The sequence below is a fragment of the Brassica napus genome, chromosome A7 (assembly GCF_020379485.1).
Source record: "Brassica napus cultivar Da-Ae chromosome A7, Da-Ae, whole genome shotgun sequence".
In the NCBI taxonomy this organism is placed as follows: Eukaryota; Viridiplantae; Streptophyta; class Magnoliopsida; order Brassicales; family Brassicaceae; genus Brassica; species Brassica napus.
In genome coordinates, this window is record NC_063440.1 from 15,364,905 (window position 1) to 15,381,405 (window position 16,501).

The 16,501-nt window shown below is 30.3% G+C and overlaps 1 protein-coding gene across 1 annotated transcript; it reads left to right on the forward strand.

Moving 5' to 3' along the window:
* The first annotated feature begins 13,278 nt into the window (after window positions 1-13,278).
* Window positions 13,279-14,047, forward strand: LOC106356634 (zinc finger protein ZAT12). The gene has a single exon (XM_013796365.2). It carries the CDS (start codon window positions 13,429-13,431, stop codon window positions 13,879-13,881), a length of 453 nt encoding a protein of 150 aa, XP_013651819.2. The 5' UTR covers window positions 13,279-13,428; the 3' UTR covers window positions 13,882-14,047.
* Window positions 14,048-16,501: the final 2,454 nt, after the last annotated feature.

Genomic DNA, 16,501 nt, shown 5'->3' on the forward strand with positions numbered 1-16,501 from the left:
TAACATTCTTGCGATTGACCATTGTGTTTCTACTGTGGTCGTCTCGCCATCAAATTGAATTGCATGTTCTGTCTATGAGCAATACAGTTAGAATATTTTAGGACGATATCCAGCACTGACATTTGTTTAACATAATTATACCACACGACTTTTACCGTGTAACTTTTGCTTCCTCTTTGTAAAATACTTCGCTCTTTTCACAAATTGTTTTTCTTAATGAGTTCGTACGGAAGAAAATATCATTTGTCGTTATTTAAACTGGGTTTGTTTTAATTCTCTTTTACCTGGTTGTTACACTAATATTACATCAATGTTTGTGATTACGAGATAGAAAAGACGTTTGAGTTGACACTAATATTTGTTTTTCTTTTTTATTAAAAACAAAATTTGATGATGATACTCAAAAGACTCATTGATGTCAGTGGACCTAGAGGAGCTCGAGATTTGGTATCTTCTTGAACGCTTCAGTCGCAAAGACAACAACTTTCGGTTGGCGTTTCCAAACATAATGATCTGAATCACTCCCTTTACTAGTAAGAGCAGTTCCGTGTTTGTGAACCGTTATCTATCAGATAGTCCAGCAGGTCAGGATAATTACTTAGAGAATGACCAAAATTTTTTTGTGTATTTAGTTCAAGTAAGCCGTTCCATGTCGACAACGTTTTTGTTCTATCATTTCCTCATAATATTCCAACATATCCATTTCTGATCTGGTATCCTTTCTATACATTGATATGGATGGAACAGAACCGTTGTCGACATGGAGCGACAAATTTGATACCAATAAGACGAGCGACTTACCAATGATAAATTTGTTCTAGATAAACTCATTTCCATTTGCAGTCCCCACAGAACTCCTGATCACTTGATTTGGCACTTCTCTCTGCCTCTTCTGATTCTTTTTAAACCTTAAATCTTTCAGACTTCTTCTCTTAGTTAATTCTATAACTTTCAGCCTTAGGTACATTTGACTGAAAACACAATTTAATTTTGCAATAAAGTTTTACATTACTATAAATATAAGATGCTAGCGCGCGCACACATATATATATACTCCAAAGTTTTACATTACTACTATATTGCAAAATTAACTAGTTTTTTTAATTCAAGTGTCTCGATGGTTGAAAAACAATTTAATTTTGAATCCACTAAACTGCCGGTTTGTGTTTTCAAGTTTTTTTCTTTAAACCGCTGATTTTTGTCTATTGAGTTGTATTAATCACTAACTTTGTATCAGCAATTGTCAATTAAATTAACCAAGAAAACGAAAGTTTGATAAAAAAAAAATTAAAAAGCTAGAGATTATAGATTAGTATCTAGTGGTGTAATGAAAAAAAATGAATCCTAAAATCTGAACCGATTTGACCTTCAAAGGTGAGTCTAAACCGAATTAAATCGTCATAAACATCTGAATGGTTTTTGTTCTATAGTATTTTAAATTTTGAGTTTTACCCAAACCGAAACTGAACGAATATCTGAAGAATCCTAAAAAAATTTAGAAACCCAAAAACTTCATACCAAATCCAAAATCAGTTCTAAATATTGTAAATACTCAAGTTACTCAAAGTTCCCAATAAATATCTATAACATAATAATTAACTCAAATACTTAGTTTCATGTATATTTTGGCATTTGATCACATTAAAATTGTTATGTTTGGACAATTGCATTTAAAGTTCAAATTGTAAATAATTTTTCCTCTGAGGTTTCAACAATATTGTTTAATTTTTGAAGTTTAAATAATGTATCTACTTTCATAGAACTATTAGTTGCTAGTCTTATTGTTTATGTTTCTTGTCTCTTAACAACCACTTTTTAGTAATACACCAAACTTTGGTTAGTGAAAATTATTTAAAATTTTTAAATCTGTGAATAAAATGTAGATTTTTGAATCATAAACAAGTATTTGAATAACAAAATCCAATTTAGAACCAGGTCCAAATTTAAATGGGCTCAGCCAGATCTGCAATGTATTACTACTATATATTCAAATATGACATTAAAAATTTCAAAATATTATTTAATTCTTTTTTCATAACTATAAAAAATTTATTTCTCAAATTTTCTACAACTTTTTTTAAAAAAATATAACTTTTAATCATAAAATTATTAGTTTTATGTATCTATAAATTTTATAAATACAGTTTGGTTTTAATTTTTGATAATTATAAAAATATTATATTAATTTTTATATTAATTTTATGCAAGTTGATTTAATATATTTAACCAAAAGAAAAAGATAAAAATATGTCTGATATTATAATTTCAAATATATATTCTTAAATATAATTGAAAATAAACAAAAGTATTTTTTTACTTAATTTTATGTTTCATTAAATCAAATTTATATTAAAATGTTGCTAAAAATAATAAAATATAAAAATAAAATTTTAATTTAAAAAAAAAATTAGTATTAGACATGGTGCAGAAAAAACAGTTAATTTATATGGAAATTAAGGGCAATTCAAATCCTTCATGAGTGTATAAAACATTGAAGACCGCACAGCGCACAGGCCACAGGGTATTTGACGGTATGGTTAGTGTTTAGACTACCTAGGGATTTGTACTTAGAAATGATGAGTGAAAGTTAAAAGTTGAGGTAAAAACAATTACAATATCAATCATTCGCACCGCACTATAGAATAGATATGTGCCCACATATAGATACGTCCGTTTAACATTTGTAGGACAAAATCATTGATGATGGTAAGTTTAAACTTAGGATCCTATCTCGCCAACACAACCGCAAGATGTAGCGAACAATTATTCACAGTTTCTTAAGATTTAACAAGAGATATCCATATTTACTGAACAGCTCGACTAATCTCAAGGGTAAATTATTTTTGTGCAAGAACTCTCTCGTAAGTTTTTTTTTTTTAAAGCAAATCTCTCGTATGTTTGTTACACCTTTGCTTCTAAAACCAGGATCGTTGGGTCACAAGACTCACAACGCACTTGTAGGGATGACCAAGTGTCCATATCCCGTGTGTTATAGTTAGTTCAGCACTTGCCAATATTAATTACGAACATACACAATTAATGTTACTGTGACGTCCGACTATCCAAAGCTAATAGATTTTCCATGTCCTCTCACTCGGTCCACGGGCTCTATTATGTGCGACGGACGATGCATTAACTTTTAGAAGCTCATTAGTCATATTTATTTATTATGCAATTATCATATGACCTTTTTCGTGTTTTGTTTTCACTCATACGATATCACAAATCACTTATTGATAGTTCACCAACCATTCTATTACTCCAGCTCAATCACGTTTAATTCTAGAATTTTAAACAGATATGTGTCCGAAAAAATAAACGCATTTTGATAACATAAATAGCCAAAAAAAAATTCTTAAACCTTTACATATATACCAGAAATCATGATATTACAATTACATTGGTCTATATAAAAATGAGTGCAAGTCTTAAATATTTAATACCAGAACTATGCTTTTGGCACAACCATAAATTAATGGCATTTTCTGCAAACATTGATTTAGGTATGAGCTTTATGAGAAAAGGTTAATTTGTTTTTCACTTTTTAAAGTTCAAAAAAGATAAGAGAATGTGTACCTTTAGGCTTTATAAACAGTAAATGATAATCATATGCAGATATGAGGATCGTCCTTTATGGAATTAAAAACATAAAAAGCGGTCAAGTGTTTTATGATTAGTATTTAAAGTATCCATACATTACTGTGAAATAAGGAACTTATTAAAAATCAATAGGTAATAGCTGAGAGCCTGAAATCAATTTTATAGGCTCGTGAATAATAATTAGCTGAATAGCGGTAAAACAATCAATTTGTTTTTATAAAAGAAAAACAATCAAGTTTATTCCAACTACAACTTCTCTTTTGTTTGTTTGTTGGCATTGTTGCATAATTAAAGTACTTCCGATGGGTTACAGCAGTTTGGTCCTCGGATATCATCTCGAACTGGAAGAGTCGGCATTGCTAAATATTTCACATTGGTTAGGACTCGGACAAACTAATGATTTTTAAAGTCACAGGGACATTGTTGGAGGTGGGTAAACCCAGTCTTTGAAACCCAGTCTTTGATAAAAAAAAAGTGGGTCAACCCAGTCCGAGAGTACGACAAAATACCACAAGGGATTAACCAGAAGACAACATGCCTACAAAGAGAATGGGTCTATACCGAGTTACAGAGTAGTCAGCGCCGAGATGATAAGATCAAACCAAAACGTAAAAAAGATTAAGAAAATAAATACAAGTTTAAAGATATATGGTATCTCAGAGATCACGCGGCCGTTATAATCCTTCCTCCCTTCAACACACCTATAGAAGGACAACAAAGGAAAATAACAAAAGGGATCCCATCTTTTAGATATCAAACCTAAAGTTTAAATACTTTGTACTCTCTTACATATTCTTTGGATTACCATAGTTGTATCAGTTCACATTATCAATAAAATACTATTTTCCACATAAAAAAATCATTAGTAAATATTCTATTCATCAGTTACTTATTTGATACATTAACTAATATTAACCTTATTTTTTTAGTGGACTTTGAGATCCACGAAACACCTCTCTTTCACAAAAATTTGGTGGGTTTTACATATGGGTTTTATTTGACCTGGTATATGATACTGCTGTTTAAGATCACCGTATATGCCAAAAGGAATGGGAGTTTTCATGTTTATCACCATTTTTTGTATCATTATTCATGTTTACCACCACTAAAAAGATATTTTCAAAATTACATTCTTCATTAAGAAGCAAAAGACTTTTATACACTTGTTCTCTACATATATATAATAAATAATTATTTAAATAAATAATTAAAAAATTATGTTTTCGAATTATATTTTTTTAAATTCGAACTTTTTTATAACTTTTAAAAAAAGAAAAGAAGAATCAATTTTTTTTTCATAAACTTTTTTTTTGAAAATCAAAAACTATTTTTGAAACTATTTTTTAAAAATTATATATTTTTAAGTATTTATAATAAATTTATTAGAATTATAAATTTCACATCCCAAAAATCTTACCCCACCACTCTCAACTATAGACCTTAAATGTAGATTAGTTAACTTCGGGTTATCAATGTCTTTTTTTTTTAAGTGAAAATAAAAATGGTTAATATAAATATAAAAATAGTATTATGAATGTGATATTTTTAACAATTTTTCCAAAAAGAATCCTATTAGAATATGCATAGGTATGTCATACATAGGTCGGACAAGACAGAAGAAGTTTTTGCCAAGATTTTTTATTTTTCTTTTGGATGACACAATGTACATCTCAGAAAGCAAAAACCTATTACGATGACAAATTGAGAGAGTATAGAATTGGAAGAAGTATTATTGACTCATAAGAATTAAGGTACAATATGTCTGGTTTATATAACGAATGATTTAACCTAATTTCTAAACTAATATGGCATAATATATATATATATAATGATAAGTTTTCTATTCTAATATTTTAATATATATTCTAATATTGATCATTGGATTTGGGTTGATCTTTTAAATCTCCCAATACCCTCCTTCAAGCTCATAAGTGGTAACACATGTGAGATTGGACAATCTTCTAAATATAACAGCAGAAGTAACCCAAGTAGGAGAATTAAAGGCTCGGGATTTGTAACATTGGTTTAAAAAACAACGATGGTTATTCATGTTGCGGAAGCTTCATGAATGCTCCATAATTTTTTTGTGATTCCGTGATAAATGATTTAATTTTGGTTTGATTGTTTGTTTTATCCATCCTACACTGAGATGATTGTTTGATGTCCAATCTTTATGGTATGGTGAATCGATTGTCGGTTTACATAAACTGTCGTCAAAAAATTTGAATTTTTTTTGTGAGCTAATAGCCATAAGAAAACAAGTTTGAGATCATACTTGTGGTAACTTTATCTACATTTATATAATCAAATTAAATAACAAATTATTTAAACTAGATAACTGAACTAAGTAATAATTTATTAAAATTATATACATGATAGCAGCAGCTATTAAGTTTTTGTAGAAGTTTGCTATGACATAATTTTAGAAGAATCAGAAGCCGAAAATTCCGCATTATAACCCTATTTTTATTGGTTTGGAAAGGAAATTCAATAACTTATTTTGAAGACCGCCCATGAGCTGAAGGAAAGAAAATGAATTTACTAGAAAGAGTCTGGCCTAGTGTGAATGTTAAATCGCCTGGTGACCAAAAGCGATAATAATTATTGGTATTGGTTGCCATAATAACGAACTGAAACTGAATAAATTGGGCAAAAGTCATATGTTGTAATGATGTTGGCCAGTGATATTTCAGTTATGCTCATCATTGGTAAGGGTTAAGAGGTTAAAAGACCAAACATATATCAAAAGATTATATAAAGGAATTGATTTTTTAGGAAAAAGGGGGCTTCTATGATTTTGTTTTTTTCAAGTTAGTTATGAGACAGACCTTTATTTATCATTATATAGTGACCTCTTTTTTTCTTTTCTTTTCTTTTCTTTGTTTTGTCAACACCTTTTTTTTTCTTTTTTTTTTGACAAGATACAGTGACTTTTGTTTCACATGCATCATATAAAATCATATATATATATATACATATAGAAATTTGGATTTATTTTGGTTTGTGAAATTAAAATATTGAATATTGTTAAGTTTTATATTTTATAATTTATGGATTAGATTCAGTTTTGATTCCTGTCAAGTTCTATTTTTCTCACAAAAAATTTTCAGGAAATTTTTTATTAAAGATATTAATTTTATTTTTATTTTCAGTTTGATTTAGTTTTGCAGATACATAAATTTTAATAATTTTAGTTACAGTGTAATTTAGTTTTAATTGGTTTAAATTGGTAACAATAGATACTCGCATAATGATAAAATAAATATAAACTCCGTTATAAGCTAAATTCACATATTATAAATCACGAAATAAATTTATTTATGTAAGATGACAATTTTTATTTATTTATATAGTTGTATATGTTTTTGAAACAGGAAATATAGTATAAAACTATCAGTATTTACATATACTTATAATTCATATTTTTTATAAATTTCAATATATTTTAAATATTATGATAAAATATAAAAAATGTTAAACTGTATTAAAAAGTTAGAAAGTTGTGATAATTTTAATAAAATCAAAAGAAAAGAGACATATTTTTAAATGATTTTATGGTAAGCTTTCTTAACTTGACTAGCAATTAAAGATAAATTATCCGCTTATGTAAATTTAATTGGCGATTTACCAAACTTGAATTCTATGTAGAAAACCAACAAGGTTGGGTTAGTGGCACTTGAAGGATAATCTCAATACGGTGAATTTGCAGTTCGGTTAAGAATGCATGGTTGTTGCGAGCATCGTGGGATTAGTCGGTTGACTTCAATCGGCGGATTTTCAAAAAATAAGAATTATGCGTAGAAAAATAGAAAAATCATAAACACTTCTTTTTACATGTATATATTCAGAAGATGGAATATGCTAGAACTGATTTAAAAAAAAAAATATGTATATATATGTTTTGCTTGAGAAATTGTCTCAAACTCTGTGCAGCAATAAGCTACAAGGACCAGGCTCTTTTAGTAAAGAATAAACATGGCTTTTTCAAGCCTCAGTCTACTAAGTGTAAAGAGCAAAACAAGCAACACCATCAACGTTAACTACTACTGGATATGGGCCTGTTTATCCATATTGGCCCTCGAATTGATATGGCTTATCAAGGAAAAGAGGCCCAAAAGAGAAGAAGAAAGAGCTAAGACGCAAGATGTCAAAATGAGTTATAACTCATTAGCTAACTTAGCGTCCAGCTTGATTTTTTTATGAACATAAATTCTATTTTTTAGGTTTATTTAATAAATGAGTTTAATGAACAAGCTTAAATTAGATTACAAATTATATAAATGATTTTTAATAAAAATGACCCAATTCATGAACTTGGTCATTTTTATACTTAAAAATTATATATATCATATGTAAATAAGATAATTTCTATGTTATCATATTTATCTTCTAAAATTAAAATGTAAAACCAATCTTTTTTAGATATATATAGAAAATGTAAAGGAAATTTTTATATACCCATCATCTATCTTTAAATTTAGATGTAAAACAAAATATTCCTAAGAGACAATTTAGAAATTACTCACAATTATCTTACTTAAGATTTTGTTTTACATTTAAATTTTATAAAATATAGATAAGTAATATATAAATCATACTTTTAATATTATAAAGCTTAATAAAACTTATTTTAATATTTTGTTTTATGATAATTAATTTTTTTATATTAAATCACGAAATAACTCGTTTAGCTCATGATCTTGATGATCTGAGTTCGAGTTTACATATTAAAGTTCATCTAATAAATGAGCCAAACTGAGCTAGCTCACGAAAGATCTGAACTCACTATGAGTTGAGCTGAGTTGAGCGAGCTATCTCATTTTGATACCCCTACTAAGACCCACCTGCAGACGATCGTTGCTTCACTACTCGTGTAAAGGGATTCTTACACACGCAATGGAACGACCACCACAATAGGATGCAAGACCTAGTCTTCGCGCCAAACGTAGCTGTCAACTGCATCAACAACGACTATAAATACTTTAAGATGTAATGATGACTACGGAAAACAGTTGAAGCAAGGAAGAGGAGACTGCTTATAAAAGGGGTAGAAGCAAGAAGCAAAAGAGGAGAGTGAGAGAGACCGACTACGAACTTTTAGATTATCGACTACCTGTCCTTATTTCTTAAGAGTTGAAACTTGTATCACTTTTTCCGTACTCGATTATACATTTCAATAAGTGAAATCTTTGGCCTCCATTTATGTAATTGTTGTTTGCTAGTCTCTAAACTCGATTACCGGTTTCAAGCATCAACAATTCACACCCATCGTGAGGCTTATAAAAAATTTTAACACATGAAGTAACATGAGCAAATAGAGCTGGGTTTGCAGGTAACCCCCCCCCCTAATGGACTCGATAACTAGCGGGTCGAGTCATTTTTTCACTCAAAATTTTGATCTTCTGATCTGCATTACCCGCAAAAAATGGGTACCCGCATCCGCCTCGCCCAGATTTGCAGGTGTTGTGAACAAATGCAAATTAACTCAAAGAAAACAAAAGAGAGCAAAAACGTATTGAGGCAAATACTCATTTCGAGTTTTTTATTATTATTATATGAACGAATAAACTTATAAACTCTTAGACCCGTATTTATAGCAGTCTCAAAACCTGATTTCATTTTTCTTATAGGAATACATACTTATCTAGAAAAAGTATTTTTTTCTAAACCGATAAGGCATACTGTATCGACTGGTGTACTGAGATTTAAGAGACACTTCAATATGCAACAGAGGGTAATCTACCAGACCCGCAAATAATATAAATTTTCATATAAAAAATTAAAAATTATTAAAATTATTTATTTATAATTAAAATTATATTTATAATATTATATATAATTGAAATTATATAAATTTTTAATCTTTTATTTATTTTGATATTTTATTTATTTATTATAAACTAAATATTTTTGTGGACTAGTGGGTATCCGCGACTCAAATTTGGCTCGCACGCATCCGCCCCGCTTAAATTTTATTCGACCCACACCCGCATGTTAAACTTTTTGAATCGAATCGACGTGCACCCGCCGCAGGGTGGGACCCGCAGGTAAGCACTTAAATTCCCAGCTTTTTAAGCAATCATGGAACCAGAAAATGGTAATATCCTCTACCGGAGAAAACAACGTATCGACGACGACGTCAACAAGACGTAACCAGTCATTCGCTCAGTCCACCGCCAAATCCAGACATGTTCCCACCGTCAGGATATAACGTCTCAACGGTGCTATGTTTCATGGTAGAGCAACCAGGGGAACTCACACATGAAGCAGCCTATGCATCATGCATAATCGCATTGAGGAACTTGAGTACATCATGGGCCGACTACATGTACAATGCCCATATCAAACATGCCAACCTAGGGAACCGACCAAACAATCAGAATCCATTCTCAGTCCATCGATTTGAACTAGCGACAACCATGACAGAGCAATCTAGGGACTCTCATATGTATTCAAGGCAAACTGTAAATCCTCGACCCGGAGCACCCATGAAGACCGAGAACGGTCATTCACAAACACATGCAATTCGACACAAAAAAATAGAAATTTCACCGCTTATCGTTCTCGCTAAATTCATCATCTTCTTACAAGTTCTTTCTCTCTTTGTAATCAACTTCGATTGATCAGTAAACTCTTTTCAAATAATTTACCATTGAATAGGTGACTTCAAAACGTACGTGTGGAATTCAAATTAAACAAAATTGTATTAAGCAAAACTGAAATATAGTATTTGGCAAAAGAAAATTACAGGTTTGGTTTCATTTTGATTAGTATACTTCTTGTGCTAAATTTGATGGCATACTTCCTTAGCGAAAAAATTGGAATACCAGATTTTACTAACCCGAAAACTATCATTTGAATTGAGACCCACAGCACTACAATTTTTTACTGTCGACGAATTTGGTGTCAAAATAATTAGTTTATTTTAAACACAATCTTAAATCTAGTTTTTCTTGCAACGATCTAAGATCTAGTTATGTGGGGAAAATCATGTTAGAAAGCTGTTGTCATTTTTAGGTCTAGAATCTTGGAATTTGTATTACAAAAAACATGATGTAATTTCAAATATCTAATATTTCAACTTCTTCTGTGAAGGGCGGCGTGGATCATGGACTTTTGGAAGAAGAAAAAAATATTTATTGTTCTGGATTACTGTTTTATTCAAGCTTTTATTTCTTCTACCTTTTTTTTTTTTATCAATTATTTCTTCTACCTTTTTGCAAACATATATGAACACTTCAGTTCACGCGCTCCTACGTACTTGTCTTGTACGGTTTTTAATTTTAATTTTCGCAGTTGCTGTTTTAACCACAATTTTTTTTACTAAGAGCAATTTCACACCTCTATTTTTACGAGAATAGATTATCAAGTTTTTTTTAATCAAAAAAAGGATTATCAAGTTTTAAACAATTAGATGAAAAAACCCCGCCTACATGTGGTACAAGCAAAAAAAGGATTTGTGTCAAATTACAGGACTAAAAAAAACTGAACAAAACACATTAATTCAAATTGAAAACTTAGTGAACTATATTTTGAATTTAATATCTTTTGCTAATGATAATATCTAATCTCCTAAAATAATATTGTGTATTTGTTTTTTTGTCAAAGTTGAACCAGTCTATGACTTAACATCGGTAGAATAAAGGAGACTAAAACTCTTTATCAAAAAAAAAGAGTTAAAGGTGACTAATTTTTTGGTTTAGAAATTTATAAGATATAATATTAAAACAAATGTATTATTGAATTCCATGGAACTTATGGTAGAAGTGAAATGGAACTTAAATTGGATTTGAAGTTTGAACAAAGAAATGAAAAATAGTCAAAACCATATAAGGAAATAATGGATATAGTGAAAATTAAAATTAATACATTGATTTGGAATTATAGTTTGAAAAACTATAACATCATCTTTTACGAAACGAAAGAAGTTCGAGACATGAAAAAATTTTAAATGTCTAAGTCATTTTTAATTATGTAAGAGACTTTTAATTAAAAAAAAATACATGGTGTAAAGAATTAAAGAATATAACGATTCTTTGAATTTTGGTTTCTTTTCAGAAAAAGTAGAAAAATATGTAAAATCATGAATGATTGTAAATTTTTTTTAAGTTTCTATTGAAAAATCCTTATATCATATTAAAGTTATTGAACGATAAACTTAAAGACCGGTTTAACCAGAATATTACGAGTTATGTAAATTATTTAGAATATAAGAAACTGATCCACTGATTCTCATGTAAATAACTTGGTTTCCAATTTCTGAGTAAAGTATTTGGACCATCAAAGCATCCACCACTATAATTAATACATCTTAGATGACATGTAAGAAGAAAATTAATTGATGAAGTATGTTTTATTAAAGTTTCGATTAATAAAATTAGTACGATCTCAGAAAGTAATTGTTTGTAGTCAATTAGGAATTAAATTCCACACCTAGAAATATCCAAGATAATACGTAACCTAATTTTCATCCGTGATGTTGAATGAAAACAATAAATCTTATTTTACCAAAAAAAGAAACAATAAATCTTACACGTCGAAAAACAAAAACAAAAGGTGGAAAATGGGAGTTGAAAGACACGCCCGTGAGCGTGAGAGTGGAATAAACGAGCATGCATGATTAATAGTAAAACACTCTAGAGCGTCTGACTCACGACTATTTTCCGATGATCGTTTGGTTTGGTATGCGATGACATCCCGTGACTCATCCCAACTTGCCGTACCAAAAGTCTTGCCGTACTTTATCTTTATTTACCAAAATACCCATTTCTTAAATTCCGTTTTATATTTTTTTCCATTTAATTAATGATATAAGGGCATCATACAATTTATTATATGTATTAGATTAGATCTAGAGCTTACTTGTTGACGAATAAAACTCTGTAGCTTTATGTTGATAGGTAGATTAAGGATGATAACGATGTTGTGTTGTAATTAACGTAGTTGTATATTACCCCCTAATATTATTACCTAACACACTTGCTGGTATCAAATCAGTATATGTTTAATTTATAAGAGAATATACTATTAAATTTGTAGCATGTTGCACCGTAAATTTACTATGATGTCATATTTTATTTTTAACATCATAAGTATTAGCAGTGAAATTTAGACCAACCAATTGGATATTGGTTTCATAAATTTCCAACTTAAAAAGAGTTGGCATGCATAGCTTGATTTGTTGATTTTTCTTTTATATTAAGTATTTTCTAATTTTATATGTACGTTGACATTCCTAACATCTTACTTTTCAGAATATATAATATTCTATATGCTAATATTAAAATAGTTCATAACAATTTGAATTCCGGTCTGTTAGCTAGTTCTTTGCATGATCGACTGATTTTTTGTTTTAACTACTCGTTTAGGCGTTTAGTTAAAAAAAACACACACACATTCAGCATATAGTTTATGATATAAATGAAGTCGAAAAGAAATTATCCTTAGTAACTGCAGTAAGTCATGGGTTTATAGATTATGTTTACATGTACATGTCGTTCCTAAGCGATTGAACAAACTAGCTAGTACTATCAGGGCTTTTTATATACAAAATACTAACTTATTTTCATTTGCTATTTTAATATATACACAAAAATATTATTGAACGTGGAGGGTCAACAAGATGGTGTTTGTTCAGCAAGAGCAAAGGGTAAAACTAGAATTTTAACTAACTCATATACAAAAAGTCAATGCAAAAAGCCAAGCTAAGTTGTTGCTTATATAAATAAGATCATAAATCCATTATTCAACAAAGTCTTCGTTTCTATTTTTCATTTCTCACCCGTATCAAACACAAAAGGAGATTTGTTTAGAGAATCATCAAAACAAATGGAAAAGGAAAGAGAGATGGAGATAATCAACAAGATGGCAAGCTGCTTGATTTTTCTATCAAAGGCTCACCAACACGACACCAAAGGCCGCGTTTTCGCGTGCAAGACATGCAACAAGGAGTTCTCGTCGTTCCAAGCCTTGGGAGGCCACCGAGCAAGCCACCGCAGATCGGCCGCGCTTGAAGGCCACGCACCACCTTCTCCCAAGAGAGTCAAACCGGTGAAACACGAGTGTCCCATATGCGGTGCCGAGTTCGCCGTAGGGCAGGCCCTGGGTGGGCACATGAGGAAGCATAGAGGAGGAGGATCTAGCCGGAGTTTAGCGCCAGCGCCGGTGACGATGAAAAAAACTGGCGGCGGTAACGCAAAGAGGGTTTTGTGTTTGGATTTGAACTTAACGCCGGTAGAGAATGAAGATTTGAAGCTGGAGCTTGGGAGGTTAATTTTATAAATTTAAAATTTCTTCTTCTTGTGTGCGTATACTTGTGTAGAGTAAGGTTATTTTATTTTATTTTATTTTAGGACTCCAGTAATTTTTGTATGAAGAACTTTATGGTACTGTTATGTATAGTTACATATATACAGGTCTATCTCAGTAATAATCTCTATGTTGAATACTGTTGGCGTCTCATCATTACGTAAATACGAAAACATGTATGGTGTTAAAAATGCATCTAGGTTCAGATTGTTAGTTAATATGAATTAGTTTACTATTTTATTGGTAGTAAGTAATGCTTTCACTATCTATATCAATTGGTATTTGGTTGTGTAAATTATTCTCTTCTTTTCCGAAAATTTGGGGAATCTTGGACTGAAAGCCTAGTGGTCGTCGACTACTATTCGGAGTATGTGAACGCCATCTAATTTTGTCGTTAAGACAACCATAGTAATTAACCAATAATGGAATAACTAGAATCCTAGTCTCTGACCTCAAAATGAGTTTTTCATCACTAAACCATCGTAAATTGGTTGGTTATATAAACTACTGAAAAATAGTTGTCTACAAATAGGAGTGCATTTTTTTTTAATAGGAGTGCATCTTGGTTTTGTTATTTATCTGCAAATATAACATCTTGGTTTTGTCATATGTCTAAATACATGACAAGTTGTTTTGTTTAAACTTGGTACTCGTCATGCAAATCTCACTTACCAAAGTTTTGCTAAAAGTTTTTGGTTTTATAAAGAAATAATTTACAAGAAGTTTCAAGAGTTCTTCGTTGTCGCGTTGATTTTTTGGTTTAAAGAAAATACTGATTAGTATTTCAAAAGTTACGTCATTGTCATGGAGAATCAGCGTATCCACACAAATAAATCTCAACTGAAATGAGTCGATGGTGATAACCACTTACGTAGAACGGAAGATATGATAAATATTAAGCAAGTATTGTTGTAGTTAAGTAGTCATAGTCATGTGGATATGAAAGATTGATTTTTGCTTGATGTATTATCTAACCACTGCATAACCCCTTGAACGGTTGCATTTTTCAGTTGAGGATGGTAATATTTATGTGACGAGATACATGATTGGAGCGACTGCAAAATATTATAGTAGTGTAGCACTTTCTTAGAAACACTCAGGGAAAGACCAAGCTTTAATGTAAAAGATATCAACATAGCAACCATACTAGCTAGCTAGATGTATAGGCGACGGTCCTTGTGACTGGTAATTAAATAAATTGTTTGAAGATATCTTGAACATATAGTAGTGAGATGGAGCGTCAATATGTGCAAGAAAAATGTGGATAAAGTTTTTTGAGACTATAATGTGGATAAAGTTAAATTCAAAAAGCTCTATGTAAGAAAAGGATTCATAATTGGACAACACTCTCTTATAGGTTTGCATGTGTGTTTTATCCCAAATCTAAAAACCCGTTTTTGGTATTAATCAATTTCTATATTTTTATTATAACCGAACCAAAAACTGAGGATAACATATTAAACATACATATATTTTTTTTGTGATAATATCCGATCGGCTCCGGAAAAAACACACTTAGTGTTACATAGTGGATTAGCCCGAAACATAACATATTATCTGGCCTAAATTTGAATACCTTTCGACCAGAGATGGATCCAAGATGAATTTTAGGATGGGGCATAAAGCTATTTTATTATAACTCAAAGTTTAGTGTAGATATTATTGATTAAAATTAATCCTAGTTATTAATAGAAAAAAAGTTAAGATGGGGCACATGCTACACCCTCTCATGCTTTGGGTCTGTCTCTGCTTCCGACTATTGCGAGGGATGAACCGATCCTATACATATCCTAACGGTTTGACTTTCTATACTGAAAATAATTAAAATACCCATGGCAACTCTTCTTTACTTGGTTTGGTCGATAAAATTTATTTACTTCTTTGATATATTGTTAAGTTTAAATAATATATTTCATAATTTTATTTTGATGTTATTGTACATTTATCTAATAATACAAGCTTCAGGCTAGGGCTGGGCAAATAAACCGAACCCAAAAATCCGAACCGAACCCGATCCGATAAAAAATAAATCCGAACCAATCCGAATCCTACATAAATACCAAATAGATCTTGTTTTATGGTATTTCAGATTATGGGTATTATCCGAACCGAACCCGAACCTAGATGGATATCCGATACAACCCGAAACATTCAAAATCCCAAAAATAACTTGTACCAAACATGATCTCAATTCTTAATATATATTCAAAATACACTAAGATATTTATTGAACATCTAATATAATTATCTATTAAACGAAGGTTGATGATTGAAGGTGGCAGTTGAATATTGAAGTTTTTAGATTTTGGTTTTGTTTTCTTTGAATAATGTTTTTTATTTTATGAGAACTTTGTTTTCGTTTTATACCTTCATTATTTGGTTTTCTTTATATTAATAACTATCTTTAACTTTCGTTTGATTTTGGTTGATCATATGTTTGATGTCCTTTCTTATTTTTGAAACAATTTTATTTATGTTTTGGTTACAAAATAGGTACAAATCAAGTATTTTAAAATCGAAGAGCCGATTTTACTTATGTTTTGGTTATAAAGTAGGTATAAATTAGGTATTTTTAAACCGAATAACAGATTGG

Excerpts from the sequence above, each read along its gene's own strand:
- LOC106356634 (XM_013796365.2), top strand. The coding sequence starts at position 13,429 with ATGGAAAAGGAAAGAGAGATGGAGATAATCAACAAGATGGCAAGCTGC.